Source organism: Chelonoidis abingdonii, chromosome 2 (genome assembly GCF_003597395.2).
Source record: "Chelonoidis abingdonii isolate Lonesome George chromosome 2, CheloAbing_2.0, whole genome shotgun sequence".
Classification (NCBI taxonomy): domain Eukaryota; kingdom Metazoa; phylum Chordata; order Testudines; family Testudinidae; genus Chelonoidis; species Chelonoidis abingdonii.
Window position 1 is genome coordinate 280914525 of NC_133770.1, and position 22273 is coordinate 280936797.

General features: G+C 41.6%; 1 protein-coding gene across 12 annotated transcripts in view; it reads right to left on the reverse strand.

Annotated features, from left to right (window-relative positions):
- MTSS1 (MTSS I-BAR domain containing 1) overlaps positions 1-22273 on the reverse strand; it is a 196265-nt gene that overhangs the window by 18389 nt on the left and 155603 nt on the right. For 7 of the 12 annotated variants that reach the window (XM_075063224.1, XM_075063225.1, XM_075063222.1 and 4 more), the window contains 4 exons: positions 18529-18540; positions 3027-3184; positions 1817-1924; positions 395-492 (listed from right to left, as the gene is read on the reverse strand). In XM_075063224.1, the coding sequence (XP_074919325.1) occupies positions 395-492; positions 1817-1924; positions 3027-3184; positions 18529-18540 (376 nt within the window). The remainder of the gene's footprint in view (positions 1-394; positions 493-1816; positions 1925-3026; positions 3185-18528; positions 18541-22273) is intronic. The other 5 variants (XM_075063227.1, XM_075063226.1, XM_075063223.1 and 2 more) reach the window with 1 other exon arrangement.

Here is a 22273-nt window from a genome sequence, read left to right on the forward strand (position 1 = left end):
AATGGACAAGTATATTCTTCCCTTTCATACAATTTAACCTAGTAGTGAATTACAGCTACTGCATGACCATTTCTTTATCTAACTCATCATAATATGAAGTAAGCATGATCAAAAAGGGCAACTATGAGTGAACAATTCAGAGCTTAGATTGGTTAGTAGAGTTTCTTCTTTCATCTGCAATGCACTAAGCGTATCTTCAGCTGTCAGTCTCCTTGCATTCTGTTATTTAATAGTGACCCTCATTTTTCATGTTCTGTCACATACTTAAGTGGACCGTGACTAGTAGGGATTGATATCTCATTATTAAAACAAAATACAGACACACATTTGCAACAGAGCATGGGCAGTATTTTCCCAACAATAGATTAAAATGACATTTCAGCAATCTGCTTACCTGCAAACGCTAGATTTTCTGGACATGGTGGTACTGGGAGAAGATGGAGGAGTTTGATATGACCAGCTGTAATCAGAACCTTTCAAATCTAGAATCACCTGGTGAAACAGAATTGATTGTATAAAATGATGTTAAAAAAGCCATTTTCCCTCTCAAGAAAATACCCCAAACTTGCAAAAAGTTGTTCATTGTTAGAAGAATTTTCACTACAAATCTAGCGATATTCTTCTATTGATTTACACTTTCTGATAACCAAATTAATGCTTTCTATTTTTTTCATATTTAGCTCTGGATGGATGATGAGTACGGACTAGTCAGCTTCATTTTTGGGTTCTGGCACACTAAAGCAATGTCCCAGTATTTGAGTTACTAACATGAAAGGGAAAGTTTAGATTTATACAAAAATATTTTTTAAAAGATTTCACTTATTTACATGAAATAATTAAAAAAAATACCAACCCTCAGGCCATGATCCTGCAAACAGGATATATGAGAACAGACTCATTAAATTAAATGGATCCAATTCTCACTTACACTGCTGGATCAGTGTAAAGGTGTCAGAGTGAATAAGAACCGGACTCAATAGGACTACGCAAGTGTTTGTGAGATAAGGGCCTAAATTCTAAAACTAGGTTAGTTGATAGTATACCTTAAAGGAAAGTCATGAACTCAAATGACAGAATGCCAGGAATTATCTATCCAGAGCAGTGCTGCTGTTGTCTAAGTTGTTCAAAGGTATCTTACGGGAGTCAAGCACCCAAATCCATTGAGTTTCCATGGGAGCTGGGCACCTAACTCCCTTAGTCTCTTTTGAAATGTCCAGCCTAAAATGCTACCATAACCACCTTAAGATTTGTTCTGCATTTGTTTTCACAGTTCTATACATGCATTTAACAGATACTTTTAAAGGTTCAAAAGAACATTTATACCAGTTTTTAGTTTATAATTGCCAAACAAAGGTGGTAGAGGGTGGAAACTTCTCCCTGAGCAGCCTAATTCTAATTGTAGCCAGCAGCAAACTTACAGTGGGGCCCCATGACAGAAAAAAAGCCATTTCCCTTTGAAAGAGTCCCTTATCTCTGTAGCTGCACTATGTTATTTTCCAGCACCAAACGGTGAAACTGATTTGTAAACAGCACTTTCTACTCAGTCCTTTTTGGAGCACAGTTGGTTGTTTCTTAGCTACATTCAAAACAACATTTTGTGTTGGTCTGCCCAAGATTTCAGGAGACAGTCGATTTACTTGATGTATCAAGTTGGAAACACTGTATATATTAAAAGTGAAAAAGTTATCTTGCTGCACCTAGGCACCTACAAAAATATACTCAAGTATTTTTTACCACTTGGAGTTAGTAAAAATTTCTAATAAGCAGCCCCCCTCCGTCCGTATAACACTGCCTTCTCTAGGGAATAAGAGCTAACCTGTTCACTTGAAGATGGCAATTTGTGAGGATCCATAGTGAGGTTTTTCAGGTCATCTGATATGGTTTGTAGATGCGTTATTTCTCCTAGCATTGATATTTCTTCTTCCTGAAGAGATTAAAAATGTACCAGTAAGTCTCACCATCCTCTTGGATTTTAAAAATTGCCATATATAGACCATGATGTGTAACATTTATCACTCCTCCTCCTGGATACAACTGTGTCAAACAATCAGTTACGTGCTCATGTCTTTGTCCATGAATTATTATTTCCCATGGAAAAGGGCTGGAAAGTTCAATCTATAGTGCTTAAGAACTAGAACCACACTGCAGCAAATCTGTGCCTCAAAACTCATGCTCAGTAAGTCATCTGTCTCACCCAGGAGATGCAGAAATCTAAGCAAACTTTTAGAAAGACCTGTGCAAACAGAAGTTCAGTCCCTCTCTGTATTTGGAATGCGAATCAGAACTCCTAAGCGCACTCAATGTTTGCCCTCAGGGATCTTATCTTTGAAACTCAGACACAGTGGTTGAACTTAAGTTTTTGCTGGTTTTGTGTGCACTTCATTTAGATAAAGATTCAGACTAGCACATAATTATGCAAAGGGCTGGTTTTGACCCAACGGAATTTTAGGAACATGGCAAATTACCACAGCAATTGCTTCAGCTACCATGGCAATTTTATCCAGAACTTCAGTGTCTGCTATTCACTTATTATTGCTTAGGCACCCTCCTACCTAACTTTTAACAGTGGTTCTACTTAGGGACTGATGCCTTTCATAAGAAAGCATCAAAAACATATTGCATATGCAACTATCCACAAATACACAAGTCTTATACAATGACACAAAATTCCATCCTGGGCTTCAGGCAAATTGAGCTTACGAAAATATAATTAAGCCCCTAAAATGGACTGAAAAGGGTCTTGTGCAGGTGGTCGATGCTATCAGAAAATTGTGGTGAAGCAAACTGGAATCTATCAGATAATCATTTCTGTATATGGGGGTCATGGAATGCACGAGTCCTAGCATTCTATGGGGAGTGAAGGAGGAAGGTTTTTTTAAATATCTCATTTTAAAGAGAGGGAGGCAGAATATGAATTAGTAACATCTAACAGTTCATTCAAAACTTTTATTACTAATTACACTATCTCAAAGTTACGTTTACCTGTCAGGGTTCTGAATTTTAAGAACTTGAAACAAAAGACTTACTATCACAGGACGTAGCATCGAGATAAAAGTACAGAAGCGACTGCGTTCTTCAATGAGGGCCTTTCTAACAGTCTGCTTCTCGGTTTCTTCAAGCAGCAGGTACTTATCATTGACATCTTGTAATGCACTGTCCAACTGGGGCTGGATGTCTCCTCTCCCTATACATGGGAAAGAATAAGTAGGTTTTGTCTGAACTACGGGCTTACACCGATGGAACTCCCTATTTTCAGTCAATATCACTGCCTCATTGCCTAATGAGGCTATTCATAATGGGAGGCTAATCAGCATTTTCTATAATTAAAATACATTTTCTTAATCAAGTATTTACCATCATTTCTTTTTCACCTGGAAGCAGAAATACAACCCTCTCAAGTCAAAAGAGGTTCCTTCAAGTTAGAAAACAGATTCTGGTTTCTATTTCACATGGAAAGTGTAAGATGGCTGTATAAAGTAAATCTTATTGAAAACCGTCAGCCGTTCTTATTAATGACTGTTGCCTGAGTTGTGAAGGTGCCAATCACTGACCACTGACATCTCTCTCTCTCTCACCCTCCCCCCTCTTTGAGTCTAGTTTTTAGTTACTTCTGGTTTTGGTAGGACCACAAAAGATTCATGCACTAGTGATGTTTCTTAGGTTCAAATGAAAACAGGTGCTAATTACTAATGATTAGAACACTGGGTTCTCTTGTATTTCTAGAAGTAAATGGTAATATGCAAAGCACAGTACTCATCATTCTACTACGGTCAAAACCCTTTTATAAGCTATGCATAAGTCCAGTAGCTTTTACTTTTTTTTTTACCTACAACCAATCTACTAAAAGTACAAGGAACAGACTTTTGTCAGAGATCTATCTGGATAGTTGCAATAAACCCATTATGCTGAAGGTTGCTGCCACAGTAAGTATACATCAAGTCTCACCCTAAAACAAGTTACACCCTTGCGTACTGCCCACCACTCCAAAAATATGGGTTTGCAATAAAAAGCAGCCTTAGCTATAGTATTACTGATGCACTGTTATAGCTACAAGACTTTTTAGTACAACTTATTAGGTTCTGTAATATTTTAGACTCAGACACATAAATTCACCCTAAGCATTAAATAATGTGATGTCTTTTCTGAAAACGTTACGTACTTTGTATATTTCCATTTCCATCAGTGTGGAATACCAATGACTGCGTTTATATTATATTTATGTTTGTTCATAACAGTGAAGCTCCACCTCCCAGATTCATTGCAGCGATATTGCCGTTACTAATGTTTGCATTCCTCTGAAACGGGAAAAACCATTTCCAGACAAGATAACGGTTGGTTAGCGTGTCTGGGTACGTAGTTGCTATGTAGAGGCTTCCCTGCAACCCAAGCTGAGTTACTGAACTCCAAGAGAGGGGCAGGGCTTAGGACATACCCATCTTCTCAGCATCTCCCATTGGCTGCTTAGGCATCTCCCTGCCTAGCATGTTGGCTTTTGTGTATCCTACTCTTAGGCACCTCTTTCTCCCCATTCACCATATAGGGAGTGTAGGCACCTAATTCAGATTTTCTGGATTCCCAATGTTCCAGTATTTTTTAGGCACCTGTCAGGCACTGCAACACCTATGCCCTTTGTGAAGCTGGCCGAGCATTTACATTTCACCCTCTATAGAAAGTTTTTTGTCTCCATCTACACCAGAGCGTGCTGCATAACATTTTGTAACGTTTGGCTCAAGGATGGGGTTTATGAAATGGAGGCAGTTGAAGAAACTAACTTGCCTTTTCTGGTGCAGCAAAACTTCAGTGGTCTGAAAGTTGGCAGAACTGCAATTCTTGGAAGCTGAAATCCTATTAGGGAGCAGACCTGACAGAACATAGGATTTTTCCTTACTGTTTTGCAGGCCAACTTCAGAAGCTATACCTACATAGTCCTCTATAAAAGAAAGACTATGCAATTTACCAGGTGCAAATGTACAACGCAGCCTAGACAGATCAAAGACCACATGCTCATTTCATCTTGGACTCTGTACCAGGGATCGGCAACCTTTCAGAAGTGCTGTGCTGAGTCTTCATTTATTCACTCTAATTTAAGGTTTCGCGTGCCAGTAATACATGTTAACCTTTTTAGAAAGTCTCTTTCTATAAGTCTATAATATATAACTAAACTATTGTTGTATGTAGAAGTAAATACGTTTTTTAAAATGTTTAAGAAGCTTCATTTAAAATTAAATTAAAATGCAGAGCCCTCGGACCCCCAGTGGCCAGGACCCGGGCAGTTTGAGTGCCACTGAAAATCGGATCGCGTGCTGCCTTTGGCATACATGCCATAGGTGGCCTACCCCTGCTCTATACACTGGAGAAGAATAGTTACTGCCAGCCTTAAGAGTAGAATTTGATATCTTGGTACAACATTGTTTTGGAGAGAAAGCGAAAGGTGAGGTAAGATTGGGTAAGCCTGATGGTAACACATTACCATGCATATGATGAAAGTACATCATCTAAGATGTATTGTCTCCTTTGGAGGCAGCATATTCCTTTCCTAGGAGGGATGTTTGTACAAAGAAACATTTTGCATCACCTTTCAGTGATTCCTGGGGTCATTTTGGGAGCGTGACTAACTGGACCCTACAGGCACCATGACCAGCTTCACTCCTCAGCTAAGTCATTCACTGAAACCTGAGGGCTTTTAGGGTGAAGGTCAGCAAAGAAAGTTCAAGTGAATGTCTTTTCTCTAGCTGGTGCTGCGCAGGGCTTAAATTCAGCCAGAGTTGTCCAGAGCCAGGTTCCAGTAAATGTCTTCACCCCCGCTGGAGATTTTATAGCATGTTGGGGGAATGGTGCTGCTCTAGGAAATACGTTGTAAGAATTTAACCCATGGTGCTAAGACTTGGGATTTATTAAAGCACAATGTGTGTGCTGAGCTCAGGGCTCCTGTTGCTTAGGGGTTGAAAAACTAGAGTTTAAAATGGGTTGAAAAAATATGTATAATTCAGTTTCACTTGTTCTAGACTCAAGCCGAAGAGAAAACATTGGATACATCTCTAGTTAACTGCACCTTCTATGTTTCAAACAACTAGCACTAAAGTGGTTGACCGAAAAGCATAGCCAGTATAAACTGGTGTAGAGATCGCTTAAGATGCATGTTTGTCAGTAAATATTTATATAGAGATAAGTACAATATGAGTTAGTTACTCCTGTGGGCTAGTCAAAGCTGGCATTGAATTACATGCCAGTCTCTAAGTTCTGTGGCTTTAATGATGTAGGGCAGCAGAGAAGTTATGATGCCAGCACATTTAGAGACAGAAGAGTACACATGGCATCTTGAATGATCAAGTATGTTGAGGAGCGTGTAAAATTAAACAGAGTTTGCTGAATGAATCCTTAGTATAGATATATACGCTCTGTCAAACTGGTTTATAACAATGATAAGCTACCAAAAATATAACTATCTGATGCAAGGCCAATCAAAGCTATCGGCGCAGAGCTGGATTAATATTTATTGGGGCCCTGGGCACAAAGAATATTTGAGTCTCCCCATTCCCCTCACCACCAGCATGGGGCCCTGCCTCCTCTTCTTCCCCCTCCCACCACGGCCCAGCCCCCAGCTCAGGCCAGAAGCAGAGCTGGGCTGTGGTACGAGCTTCTCAGGGAGACTGGGCTGTTGTGGAGAGCCCTGACACCTGCCCTAGACACTGTGCTCCGAGGAGCAAAGATAAGGCTGCTCTCGGGCCATCCACTCAGGGCAGGTGGAGGGACCGAGGCTCCCCACAGTGGCTTGGGCTCTCTGGGCAGCTCTTACCACAGCCTAGGGTGACTATATGTCCTGTTTTGGCCAGGACAGTCCCCTTTTTAAGCCCTACCCTGGACGTCCCAACTTTTTAGGGAAAACTGGGCCTTTGTCCTGTTGCACTTGGAGCTGATCATCAGGCTCAAGCCAGCTCCATGAAAGCACGACGATGTACGTTAAGGCTTAAACTTATTATATGCTATTAAAATAAATTACATTTTTTAAAAATTAAGCAACACGTGTCTGCTGCTAAAGTTTTAAAGAAAGTCAAGCCACTGAACTGGTAGAAGTCAGTGGATAAGCAGCTGGAACTAGAATTTTCTGAAATGCTTAACCAGGTTCGACAGCAGTGGCTGCTGCTTCAGGTGCAGAGAGAATATTTTCTTCATTTCAGTTGATTCAGCTAGTTCATGTCTGTGACTAGTTGCTTCAAAGTTCAGAAACCAATGGGAGCTGAAAAAGCAGGGTTGGGGATGGGTTTGGGGAATCAAGTGTAGGGCTGGCATTAGGGGGTGGCAAGCAGGACAACTGCCCCAGGCCCCATGAAGCTCACTTACACGCTTCAGCCTCGTCGCCTGGGGCTTGGGTTTCAGACAAGTGAAAAACAGGCTCAAGTACTGCACTGAAATACAAGTTCAATATTTATACTCCAATCAATTTACTTTATAATTATATGGCAAAAACAAGAAAGCAAGCTTGTGTGCTATGACACCTTTGTATTTTTATGTCTGATTTTGCAAGCAAGTAATTTTTAAGTGAGGTAAAACTTGGGGTACGCAAGACAAATCAGACTCCTGAAAGGGATTCAATAGCCTAGAAAGGTTGAGAACAATTGTTTTGGAGGATGAGATCTATTAGTTCTAAAATCCTGAAGGACATGGTGACAAGAAACAATCAGTTCAATTCACTAACTACAGATAGTATTTCCTCTGTTTAATAAATTAGGTTTAAATACAAAACTTGTTTTTGATAAACTGACTTTTTTCCTTATGTATCCAGAACATTTAAGATAATTTTATTTAATAAAAAAAAATTAAATGCTGTTTTTGTGCATTGTAAATGAGCACAGCTGTTCTGCAGCACTCAGTTTCCCTTCCGCAATAAGTCCACTGAGGCCTATGTGACATGCCAACATCCCTTCTTGGAGATCAGCTTATTAACATACAATATGCTCAAACACAGTCCCTTTTGTCCTGGTACCCTACTGGGTACAGCCCCTCCTTTCTGAAGGTCTTTCTATTTTGCAGCTTCAAATAAAAGTCTCTATCTTAGGTCCTCCTCTGGGTATACTCCTCATGTCTAAGGTCTGTCTATTTCCCTTTCACGTTTCCCCTTCTCTGAGGTCTGGCTTCAATTTCCCCAGCTAACAGTTTCTCAACTTTCTTGTCAACTGCTGAGAATGGGCCACATCCACCCTAATTGAACTGGCCTTGTTAGCACTGACCCCCCACTTGGTAAGGTAATTTTTTTCACAGGCTGTATATTTATTCCTGCTGACTGTATTTTTTACTCCATGCACTGAGGAAGTGGGTTCTAGCCCACGAAAGCTTATGCCCAAATAAATGTGTTAGGCTAGGTCTACACTGGGAGGGGGGAGGGGGGTCGACCTAAGATACGCAAATAGTGTAGCTGAAGTCACTTAGGTCGATTTACCTGGCCATGAGGACGGCGGTGAGTTGACTGCTGCCGCTCCCGTCAACTCCGCTTCCGCCTCTTGCCACGGTGGACTTCCGGAGTTGACAGCGGAGCAATCGGGGATCAATTTTATCGCGTCTACACTAGTCGCGATAAATCAATCCCCGATAGATCGATCACTACTCGCCGATCTGGTGGGTAGTGTAGATGTATCCTTAGTCTCTAAGGTTCCACAAGTACTCCTTGTTGTTTTTACAGTTTCTCAGTGCTCTCCAGCTCCTACTTTCTCTTATTCCCTTTGGAGTCCTCTGGGTTATCCAGGCCCCTTTCCTGAGGCCTCTGCTCTCTGGATTCTCAGGCTGTACCTCAAGACGACTTCCCCAACTGCTTCCCAAAGGAATCCTATCACGAGCTCAGCCACAGCTCAAATAGTTCCCCAGCTGCTCCTCTCTACCTCCAGCTGCTCTCTCCTGCTGTTCCTGCCCCTCTCCCAGGAAGCTCTCCACTGCCCTCTTTTCAAGTCCACTGCCTTATAAAATCCAGGTACTTTCCTTTTTGATCAGCAGCAGCCAGTTGGTCACTTGTGCCTGTCTGCTGCCCAATTAACTGAAAGGAAAAAATCAGTCAAAAGGTACCATCCCTTTCGCCCCATGATATGCATTTTTACTGAGTTTGAATTTCCATCCAAATACAGCCTGGCACAAATCACAAATAAACTAATCATCATGTAGAAAATACAATGAGTTAGTCATAATTTTCTAACATAATAAAAATATAAAAATTGAGACTAATCCATGTGCAGGCAGAGTGTGTCATCCAGAGAGAAAACTGTCCATTACTGTACAGTGTGAAAAACTCCCTGATGTTTTCCCAGTGGGCAACGCATCTGCCTCAACTGAAGCGCAGTGCTAGCATGGATTTACATTGGTGCAGCATTACCAGTGTGGACACACACAATCAGTGTTTGACCAGCTGTGTCAGATCAACTGATCGGTATTTCCATCAGTGGATTTTTCTAAGACCAGGCCTAAGACTTTCACTGCTGTCTTACAGTAGGTTCTACAACTTTTTAAAAATAGTTAATTTAATAGTGTCCTGTGAAATTATAGAATTACCAAGTTCCCCTTCCGCAAAAAGTGAAATATTAACAATTGTCGTTTTTTGGCAAACTGATTTGAAACAGGGTGGATTGATTTAAATCAAGGCAATTTAAAGCACTAAGTGGAAAACCTCAATTTAAATAACCAATTTTATTCAACTTTTCCATTTGTACTTCAGTTATTTTCTAAAGAAAGGTGCATTCTCATTGGTTGATATAACCATTAAACCATGTTGATTTACAACTAATGCTGCCTTCACACCAGAGTTGGTACATATTTTTTGCTACTTAGGAGGGTACACTATAACTATATACATTTATCTAAGCAACTATACAGCTTAGTATTTTCAGATTCTTATTAACTGTACATTTTTAGTATGTTTAGAAAATGGTGAAGGACATATTGATGATTTACTACTATTGTGCCATATTTATAAAGCTTGACCACAAAAGTTAGATGTTTTTCCTGATTCTCTCTTTATATAGAAAAGCAGCTTTAACTCAAAAGTTTTTGAAAGAGACTCATGGATTCAGTATATTCTTTTCTATTTAAATGTTTTAAGAGACTAGAAGTAGTTTAGGGCCGTAACATATTTTGTATTAAATTCACATTTAATTTAAGATAGATTTTTAAAAAGAAAAACTAGAATTTAAACAAACAAAATCAAAGAAATCCAATTAAAAGTAAAAATATCTGATTTTTAAAAAAAAATATGGATTTTTATCCACCCTAATTTCCAATCACTCCTGAACACTCACATTTTTGGACTCCTCATCTGCCTCTTGAGACAGGCAAGATGGTAACTTTCTATGTGATTATTTTTTAATACCTTTCAAATCATTTTTATTTCATCTCTTTGCAATTAGAAGCAGTGATTAGAATACTATTTACATTATACTAGAGTTTTTCTTTTTTATCAGATTGAGGATTATATTATTGACACCACACAAGAAAATACTAAGTGACTATATTTTGAGAAGAATTTTGAAAATGATTGTAAGTGCCTTAAATCTAGACAGTAGCTCACAAATGTAAGTCTACCAATTGCAAAATATTAGTCATTAACTGAACTGTGGAAACTAATGAATGACTCAGTTTCAGCAATTCAGAACTACTATAAATATTCAGCATCAGATATAATAGTGCATGGTGAAAGCCCTGGATGAACACAGAAATTCTAGGTTAAATTCATAGGTCTATTAGTAAAAGTGATAACAGATGCATTATCAATTTCACTAGGAATCCACTGATGCAGTAAGGTTAAATTATGGTGAAATTCAATCATCATTGTTTAAAAGTTATATAGGAAAAAACCCGGCACTAATTACTTGCACATAAGTCAGTGATTCTGAAAGCCAGTCCGCCACTTGGTCAGGGAAAGCTCCTGGCAGGCAGGGCCGGTTTGTTTACATGCCGCATCCGTAGCTTCAGCCGCTCACAGCTCCCACTGGCCGCAATTTGCTGCTCCAGGCCAATGAGGGCAGCGGGTAAGGCAGCCAGCACATCCCTTGGCTCGCGCTGCTTCTCGTAGCCCACATTGGCCTGGAGTGGCAAACTGTGGCCAGTGGGAGCAGCAATCGGCCGAACCTGCGGACGCAGCAGGTAAATAAACCAGCCCAGCCTGCCAGGGGCTTTTGCTGAACAAGCAGCAGACCGGCTTTGAGAACTACTGGCTTAAGTGACTTGGCTTATACCAATGTAACTCCACTGACTTTAACAGAGTAACTCGTGTAAGTCAGGAGTAACCAGAATCAGATTCAGTGTATTTTAGCCCAATTCCCTTCAACATAAAGTTTCTTTAACCTCATGCATCTCTGGCACCACCTATGCCTTTACAAAGCTCTTGTATTGCTCCTTTATGTAACCTGACAAACCTATGAGAACAGGATGCCTCCTAATGACTGTTCCTTGGATAGGAAAACTGTATTGAAGACCCTCTGTACTCCACAACGCAGAACCTAACAAGCCAGCAGATAGGGCTTGTGAGCTATGTGTGGCCTATCCTCTCTGCTTCCTGAAGAAAAGGTTACTCACTTTGTGTGGTAACGGTGGTTCTTCAAGACGTGTCCCCCTATGGGTACTCCACTTCAGGGGCACATGTGCCTTTTGAGCCCTTAATCAGAGATTTTTTTCCATTCGCAGTTTCTGTTTGGCTCATGAATGCACGCTATACCTCATGCTGTGCTCCAAATGTAAACTAAACAACAACTACAGAAAACACTGAGGCACACCTGAGGCAGACATTCTAAAGCCCCGTCTCAGGTCAAGGTGCCAGAGAAGGAACGGAGGTCAGTTCACCCACATAGCCCTATGCTCAGAGAGTGGAATGAAGTTGTATAAAGCACACGAGGGGTAAACGAACACTGCTAACAGAAAAGCTCTGATCAAGGCTCGAGAGGCACATGCACACCTGAAGTGGAGCACCCATAGGGCCACTACTCGAAAAAGCAGTGGCAGTTGCCAACTGCAGCACTCCCAGGCCTTACCAGTGCGGGAATTGGGTCTGAACCCCAGGCGAAATGGCACAGTGCTACCTCTAGGCTGCACTCCTGATACACTGTGGTACACGTTTTGAAAAACTCTGAGGTTGTTAATATTAGACTGCAGATCACCAGGCATGTCCCATCTATTGCCTTCATCAACCTGACTATACTGTGTTACTCATGTGAAGGAGTTGTCAGCTCCGGCTGCTGTCAGAGATGAGAGGTGGCCAACTGTGCACATGCATCTGCACTGGCACTGAATTAACAACTTCAGTCGACTGAGGCTTTCCCCGCTGAATTACCAGGGAAACCTCAATTGCCTCCATGACCACTGAAAGTATTTTTCCTCATGGACACATGGACACCGCAATCAACAGGGAGCATTAACAATGGATTAATCTCTTTATCATAGACAAGGCCTCAGGCTAACTATTCATAGAATAAAATTATTAAATTACAGAAAAAATGTCCAGTGAAGCTTCATCATTTAATAGCAGATTATACACGGCAGTGAAAAACATACTATGGGGGACACTCTTGCCCCAGCTAGGTATTGAATTGCATGACCTGACAGAACAGAAATTAGAGATAGACAGAAAGGTCTGATTTGGAGTTCTACCATTCAACAATGAGAGTGAAGATCATCAACATGGTAGTTCTCCAGAACACTAAGGTGCACGCTCAGAAAGGGACCAATCACTTGCTCGATCACCCCGAGGAAAGATTTCTTAAGGCAAAAGGCTTCTTATTCTCCATTCACTCTTCTCTCAATCTTTATTTTTGCTGACAGGGGGCAGAGGTGCTGGGTGAGTGTTTGTGGCCTGACTCCACTCTGCTGGTAGCGAAAGCAGAAGCTTCAGGCAGTTGTGGGACTAAGAGGTCGACACAGGCAGGTACACGTCTAATGAACTGTACAGAGAGCTCACCACAGCTGCTGGGTTGCTTCTCATTGATATTAACAAGAATCCATGGTTACCCACAGGACAGTCTTAATATGCTACTTTCAGAGCAGCTGCTTCAGTCATGCATGATCAGTAGCATGGCATGCAAGAGCTTTCAAGGGCTAACATGCATTAAAACCACAGGTTTCACAGTAGTCTGAGAGAGCTGCAGCTGGATGTGCTTGTGAGCCTGAATCCTAAATAATCATCTATTAAAACAAAAGTTTAATGAAAGGAACATACTAAAAACTAATAATTCTAATTTCCAACTTGTTTTCATGACTGAGGTTTGTGCTACAACTTAAATAAAAGGTAGCTTCAACTGCAGAACTGATGATAGATTATTTTATAAGTTACTTCCTGAGGGAATTCTGCACCAAAAATTAAAAATTATGCACACAATATTTTCAAATTCTGCAAAATTCTGCAAATTTTATCTGTCAATAAATAAATGTGGAGGCTCCAGCATAGCAGTGGGGAGCACAGGGCACTGGGAGCCTGGAGACGGGAGATCACTCTGCAGCTCCAAACCCCCGGGACACAGACTCAGCAGTGAGGCTGCACCAACCCTGACACAGTGCAAGGGCGGGGCCTGCCCCAGGAACACCCCAGGGCCCTGCCCCTTTGCACCGGTGAGCCAAATATGGGCAGTCTCAGCCCAGCAGGATCTAAGCATAGAGGGGCTAAGTGTGGGGGATCAGGTGTGGGGTTAGAGGGTTCTGTGTGGGGCAACTTGGGTGTGGGTGGCTCAGTGGGGGCATCTGGATGCACAGGGGCTCACTGCAGGGTTCCAGGTGCAGGGACAATGGGACTCGGTAGTGGGGGCCAGGTGAAGGCGGCTGGGGCTCAGCAGGGATGCTCTGGTTACGGAAGACTTGGTGGGGGGATCTGGGTGCTCCGGGAGTGGGGTTTGATGAGGTGGCAGTCTGAGTGGAGCTGGTTGGGGCTCAGTGGGAAGGGGGTCTGGGTGCAGGGGGCTTGTCAGAGTGTCCAGGTGCAAGGGGGTCCGCTCGATAGGCTTGCTTAACAGAAGAGCCCTAGCTGCTCAGGGGACGCCGCATGCCAGGCACCTGCTTCACCCCCAATTCCTCTATCCTTTTCTCTTCCCCCTTCCTGTCCCCACTGTCCTCTGCCCCATCCCCTTCACCTAAACTCTCATATTCCCTTCCCCTATCCCACTCCTGTTCCTTCCCCACTGCCTCTTCCCACCTTCTCATCTCCCATCCCTCATGTCCCTCACCCACTTTACCCTGCCCCACCACAGGCACTCGCAGTTGTACACAAGCCAGGCGCTAGGACCCAGGAGGCAGCGTGCTTCAGAGTCAGATAGAGCACCAGCCTCCTTCAGCCAGGCAGCTTTATGCTCGCTGAAATGGGTGGGGCAGTGGTACATGACCCTGCGTGCCCCCCCACCTCGTCTCAGTTTGGGGGGAAACAATGTCCCCCCCAAACGACACCCATGGGCATACCCAGTCCCTTCCCTCACGCGGAATCCCTTTGCTTCCCCATCATTTTCTGTGGGGATGCAAAGAAATCTACAAGGGGGACATGAATTCTGCGTATGTGCAGCGGAGCAGAATTCCCCCAGGAGTATAAAATGCACCCACTATTTAGGTTTGGACACTACAAGTATTGCTCGTGTAGACAAGATAGATACCACCATACATGCTGGTCCAATTAAAACTACTTTTCATTGCACACTTTTTGGCTCACCGATTGCTTCCCCACTCCTTCCATGTGTCTGAATTGAATTATTAATTTGGATTCTACACAAAATGACAATTTACACTACACATTTACAAGCTGAGCACATAAACAATAACACCAAAAAACAATTGCTGCAGCCACTCACCCCTTAGTCTTCTCCTATGGCAACTGTGTGCACTTTGACCTTCCAATATAATTAACTACTGTCAATACTGCACAGTGAATCAAAAACAAACAAACAACTATGGTGTAGTCCAAGAGCAAAAGATCCACAGAACTGTTTTCAGACTGATGGGAAGAAACTATACAATAGTATCTGCAATGTTTCAGAATAGCCTGTTAAAAAATGGTTTCCGTTGGATTAATCTGACTATCTTCAAAAGAGGAAAAAAGCAAATGTGTTATATTGGCCTGCAAATAACCTTCTCCAAAATCTCTAAGGAATGCCTGAGGTACCTTATAGAACAGAATCCTTAGAAGCCCAGTGATTGATCCAGTCCCCAACCCCATTCCTGCAAACATCAAGAAAAAAATGGTTACCTATCTATAACCGTTGTTTTTTGAGGTGATGCAGATGTGTATTCTACTTATGTGTGTGTGCGCCCAGGGTACTGGAGCTGAAGAACTTTGCCTAGCAGTATCCATAGGAGCAGTGCTCATGTCCTGCAGCCCTACCCCCTCCTCTGGCCATATAAGGGTGGTCAGAGGACTGCAGAATTGCCTTCCCATAGTTTACATCTGATCTGGATGCAGCAGTATGGCATAGTGGCTTATAAAAGTATGCACAGAGAATCAAATGGCAGCCCTGCAAATATCCAATATAGGAATGTCACTTAGAAATGCATTCAATGTTGCGTGGGTGCTTGTGGAATGAGCTCGCAGCACCCTTTGAGAAGGCGTAATCTGGGCTAATTTGTAGGCTGTCACAATACAGGAAGTTATTCACCCGGAGATCAGCTGTGAAGAGACCGCTTGACCCTTCATTCAGTCTGCACAAACAGACAAATGAGATGAGGAATGCAAAGGTTTCGTCTTCTCTAGATAAAAACCTAAAAATTTCTTGACATCCAATGTGTGAAGACATTGTTCCTCCGGTGTTGAATGCAGCTTAGGAAAGAATATTGGTAAATGTATCACTTGATTCAAGTAAAACTGGGTAATCACTTTGGATAAAAACATAGGGTGCTGCTGCAGGGTTATTTTGTCTTTAGAAAACTCCTCCTAAGGGGTCTCCACCATCAGAGCCTACAACTCACCCAACCTCCTTGCAAATGTTAATGACATAAAGAAAGCAGTTTTTGACAGACTGGAGAAAAGAAGAAGTGGCCAGAGGCTCGAATGGAGGCCCCACAAGAGCTGCTGAGATAGTATTAAGGTCTCAAAAAGGAATTGGCTCTTTAAGTGGCAGGTGGGGATGAGCAACTCCTTTCAAGAACCTTGCTGACATGGGGTTTGAAAACACCAATCTTCCATCAATGGGCAGATGAAATGCCAAAATCACTCCCATGTGCACTCTCAATGAACTAAGCACAAGACCAGAAGACTGAAGGTGTAACAGGTATTCCAAGATATCCTAGATACAAGCCAGCTTCGGATTAACTCCCTGGGCTAGCGACCATATTGAGAACCACTTTCACTTGACCAAAGAGGTAGCTCAGTGGAGGGCTTCCTACTATTGAGTAAGACTTGCTGGACTGCCACCGAACACTGTTCCTCCTCCTCTTCATGTAACCATGCAACATTCATGCTGAGAGATGCAGGAAGTTGAGTGTGGGATACAAAACCTGACCATGGTGCTGAATAAGGAGGTCAGAATGAAGAACAAGAGATGTGGAAAGCCGAAGTGATAATGCAAGGAGGCTGGAGAACCAACACTGTGCTGGCTATCCTGGAGCAATGAGAATGAGCTTGACAGTCCAATTTCAGCTTGAGAATGACCTACAGGATGACTGGAATCAGAGGAACGGCATACAGGAGTGCTGATTGCAGCTCAGGTGAAAAGCATTGGTCAAGGAGCCTGGACTGAGACCCCCTCAAGAGCAAAACAGCCAATGAACAGGCAGATTGTTGAGATGTGTTGAACTGCAAAAGTAGACTACAGGGCATTGGGGTTCAGAGACCACTCATGATTAAAGAAGAAATTCCTGCTGGAGTGATCCACCAGGTGATTCTGGATCCCAGTAAGTGATCAGCCATGGGGGTAACGTTTTTCCCAGTGCAAAACTGTCAGAGCCTGATCACCACCACACTGGAGTTTGCTTCCTCCTGTCTGTTCATGTAATACACTGTGGTAGCATTGTTGGTAAAAATGTGCAATGCCGAGTCCCTGATGTGATCTCGAAGGGCCTGACAGTCATTGTAGATGGCACATAGCTCCAGGACATAGATATGCAGAGAAGCTTCCCGTTTTGACTATAGGTCTTGAACTTTTAGCAACACCCCCTCCCCCGTGTTCCACAGCCTATTAAGAAAGCAACAATTACAATCATCCTGGTTAGTTGGGACTGAGTGAAAGGAATGCCCTGGAACACATTGCCCTGAACCATCCACCATTGTAAGGAGTCTAGGATTGGTGGAGGAAGTCGGACCAGTCTGCCCAAAGGGATGTCGGCTCAGATGATAGATCAACTTCAGCCACATTTGGAAAGACACAGGTGCAGCTTGGCATACTGATCTACCTGCGTGTATGTAGAGATACGGCCTAGCAACTTCAGAGGCACTCAGGCTATGGTTGAGGTTGAAACTGCAGCTCTAGGCAGGTGGTGAATCACCGAGAATTGCTTGGTTGGCAGAAAAGCTCTCTAATTTATCATCTATTGGGGCCCCACTGAGCATAATTCTTTGAGTTGGAACCAATGTTGACTTCCACTGTTTAGGATGAGACCTAGGAGGCATAGTATGATTTGTGTGATGTGGACAGGACAGAGGATTTCCTCTCTGGACTTGACCCTCAGTAAACAATTGTCCAAATACAGGAAGACGTGGATACCCCTCTTACATCGTCTTCCACTTGTGTTCCCCTTGTTATACACAGCTTATTGCTACTGCTGACTTCAGAAACTAATTCCAAATCCAACATCCACTGAAATCAATCGGAGTCTTTTTAGTGACTCCAAGACGACATTGGATCAATCCCTAATGCTGCAAAAATTGTTAGTTGTCCCTATAGGTCCAGCTTTAAGTAATGCAAACTTATGGATTTAGATAAGCCCAAGAAAAATGCAAAGTACAATTTCAAAAAGGAGAAAAATACTGAAAGACTCTTGGCAAGACAACCGTTTTCAATTTGCAATATCATGGCTGAAGATCACCCTCTGATTCAATAGATTTAAGACTTAGTCAAGCAGCAGAAAAGAAGAATCCAATTTCCACCCCTTTGAAAGATCAATATAATTTGTTATTAATCAATCATAAAAGTGCATGCAATGTGCTTAAAACGAATTCAGGTAACAGGTTTACAAAAAAACAACACAAAGGATTTTTAGCTCTAGACTTTAAAAATACACTGGCAATAAGAACAAATAATTATTTGGGCGTCACCTTGACGACAGATTGTGTTTAATGTAACTTCTCTCACAAGCATGGCATGATTTAACCAGTGCATATTAATCCCTTTCTAAAATAAACCTACAATTTAGCTACTACAAAAGAGATTTTTTTTTTCCTTTTACAGTGTTCCAACTCAATGCAAAGAAAAGGAAAATTAAAAGAATAATTGTGGAGTATCAAGATCATTGAGAATAGGTAGTATTTTAATTTTATTATTTTAATTAGAAATTAAAGTCTAGGCAGCTAGTGGAGACTAGACAACCATGAGGAGGCCACAGAAAGGACTACAACCAACCAGCCACCAGGGATACAGCACAGCACAGACTTACCCAGAGCCTCAGCTGGCGGGAAGGTGCGCATGATGAGAAATTGCAGGATACAAAATTGATACAAAAAGGAAAATAAAAAAAGTCAAACTGGTATTCCATCATTCCTAGTGTTTATACATCAATATCAGCTCCAGGACAAGAGAGTGAGTCACTTCAGATTACACTGCTTTCACTGCTTCATGTGCTAGTATCAAGGAAAAACTGCTAGCGTTGATTTACAACAGCTCATCAATAAACAAACCTCCTATTACATGCCAAGCAGTTATATTTTAAAGGGAGTTTAACTTTAAATCCATTTAGTACTTTTTAAAATCAACATTGTTTAACTTACAGCAAGAACATAGTAGCTGATCTTTAAAGAAAGCACATGCTATATATAGTTAATTCTCAGACTCATTAAGTTAATAAACAAGAATGAAGTGAATGTCCTTTTGTTTAACTTTTCCTGTCCCTCTATTTAAAGCAACAGTGATACATATAACAGTAGTTCAAGTCCTTGCAATGCTGAGATACTGCACTGATTGCTGCAACAAGCTCCAGGATACTTTCTGCTGCTGTTTTATAAGCTAAAGGTTGATGCAGTAAACAATAATGTCAGAAGGCTGCTACTGCGAAGGGGAAACAATCCCTCTGCAAGTTGGGATTTTAAACAAGATAAAAGGAAGGAGTATCAAAACAAGATTTCTGGTCAACGATTTCCCTAACACCTTTATTTTCATTTTGTCCCCAGCAGAGCTTACATGATAGAGGTGTGAGAAATAACATGTTCCTCGGTGTTTTGTTTACAATTTTCTCCTAAAGTTTCTAAAAGTTGTTACTTCCAGTTTAGCAGTAATCACTGTTTCAAGCCTGGCTGTACTGCAGTCAGCTCTATCTAAATTCTCACTGCCAGAGTCATAGGCACCGACTCTGTGGATGTTCCGGGGCTGGAGCACCCACGGGGAAAAATTAGCGGGTGCTTAGCACCCACCAGCAGCCAAACTCCCCACACCTTCTCCTCCTCCTCCTCCCCCGACCGCATCGTGTCCCAGCTCCTCTGCCTACCTCCCAGCGCTTCCTGCCCGGCCACCGCCAAATACCTGTTTGGTCGCACTTTGGACTTTCCGAGAGGGAGCGGGGAGGAGCGGGGATGCGGCATGATCAGGGGAGGAGGCAGAGAAGAGGTGGGACAGGGGCCGGGACTTGGGGGAAGGGGTGGAATGAGGGTGGGACAAGGGCAGTGCAGGGGTGGGAAGAGGCAGGGCAGGGTCGAGCACCCACCAGGCAAAGGAGCAGTCGGTGCCTATGGTTGGAGTTGCATGCACTGCAGTAGCATATGTGCTTACTTTAAAGGGGAAAATCCTAGTACAGATACATTCTAAATCTGGATCTGATTAGAGGTCCTTTACCTGCATGCAACTCCAGTGAGAGTTGATGAGAGCTTTCTGCACTAAGGACTGCAAAATTGAGCTAAGAGATTTTAAACAAAATGCTAATCTATTTAAATATTTATATGGCTGCCATCACTATAATATTGGCATGCAATTATTTATTTTCTCCCTCAGAAAAGGTGCCAGGTACACAATCATCCTTAACATTCTACAGCTGTGGTAAAAATTCAGAAATTAAAATGTAAAAATCAGCTGACAAAAGGAATCCTAAAAATGGGAGCATTTTATCTTGTCTAACAAAAAAAAAAAAAAAAAAAAAAGAAAAAAAGAAAGAATTTAAAGGGCTCCTAAAGCGACTTATTAAAAAGCAAATCTCAAATATATACACTAAAATTCTGAAGAGCAAGTTCTCAAGAACTGCTGAGTAACTCAAAAGTACAGAGAATCAGTATCTAAAGTAAATGCATTAGATTTGCTTTACCATTAGCCCTACATGTTATGAACTTAGACACTGGCTACTGATGGGATGAGAGATGTCCCCATTCAGGTATATAAAGTGTAAGTAGTGCTCTAAAAGGACTTTATTGCGTAGTTTAGATCCAAAATGCAGGTTCTGTATAAGTTTTATAAAATTTATTTGGGGGGAGAAGGATTTTTGACTATTAATTGCTTCCGCTCCCCAAAAAGATTTATCTATCTGAAAACGCTTCAGATGTAATCATTTTCCCTTGCAATGTTTGCAGCCCTTGGACTAACACAATGCTCCACAAAGACCCTGAAAGCAAAATCTACCAAACACAAATTAAGCAATAGTGAAATCTGAGTAGTCTAGCTAGATGTAATTAGATTTCATATTTTTTTCAATTATAATCTATGATTTTAATTAATTTTTTTTAAAATATGATTTTTAGTTAAAATGTGCCTAACAATGTTAACTCACCTCAGCCCCCACCCCCTCAAATGTTTTACACCTACAAAAATAGCTATGACAATTTACACCAGCTGGGGACCTGGTCCCAATTCATCACAACACTTGAAGTATACACCTCGTTTTAAGCACATGCTTATGGGTTTTACTCAATCAGTTCCTATGCACACGGAGTAGACAAAGTGGGAAGGGCTGATTTTTTGGTGCTAAAGAGATCAATGCGAAAAAGGAGAGCAATTTAAAGATGAAACATATAATTACATCCATTGGAAACAAACAAAAATAAATGAAAAATGTAGATCAATTAAAACATATGCTTTTCCTATAGTCTTAATATGTTTGTCATAAAGCAGCCACAAGAAATGACTGCAATGTACAAAAACAAAAAGATTCCCAAGAAAGTTGTAAAATCTCCATTTCCCTTTCCATAAAAGTCCTACCATTTTGCCAAATACCCTTTTGCAAACTCGGAAAAAGAAATCCTAAAATCATTCATTTAGTTTAGCGTTCTAGTGCTTCCCATTCATTTTAAAAGGAAACACATTTATTCCAATTAACACCACTGATTCCATAGGTATAATTTCTAATTATTGATCTCAAGAAAGTCCAAAGTTGAGTTTCCACATAGTCATATGGGACTGGAATATAGTCTACACAAAACAAAAAAAGATGGACCAAATACATTTAACCCTCTTTGAATTCTAAGGGACGGGAATGAAGGATGCATTATATTGAGGTGGAAGATTATACTCAAATCTCTGGATCCAATGCTACCCATATAGTTTGTATCCAAAGCCAAGAGGGGTCTACTTTCCAATTCAGTTGTGGCAGAAATCTTGCTATGCAAAGCTAGCAAAATTCTGGCACCAAATCTTACCTTAAATTTAATCTAGATCCAGATCTTAGCACTGCCCCATTGACGCATCTCAGACCATAAGGTTTGTTAAAATATATTTGAGGAGTGGAAGGTGAAAGATTATCTTATTTGTTGTTTTATAGTTCTCAAAAGTATGCTAGGAACATTACAGAAAACAAAAGGAGTAAGTTCCTGCTTGGAAAGGGCTCGATTTTAATGAGGGATGTAACAGACAAATGAGTTTATGACTAACAGGAAGTGGGAGGGGGGAAGAAACAAGTGATGGACACACTGGTATGAGAACATGGATATTCATTTGAAACTTACATGTGTCATGATGTCAAGATTTTTGGATTTTTAAGTTAATACACTTATTTGTTAGTTCCCCAGCTCTCTAGAGATTGTGGTTCAAATCCTGATTCTATGTAGAATGGAATTAGCTTAGTGTTGTCAATGTAGTGCGTGGTAAAAGCTCTTGTGGTAAACGTCTGTCCCAGATCTGGACTTTAGAGTACAAAATCTGGGTGTTTACTGTGAACCTTCCCCAAGCTTATACCCAGCTTGGATCTATTTCGCTGCCACCAGATANGG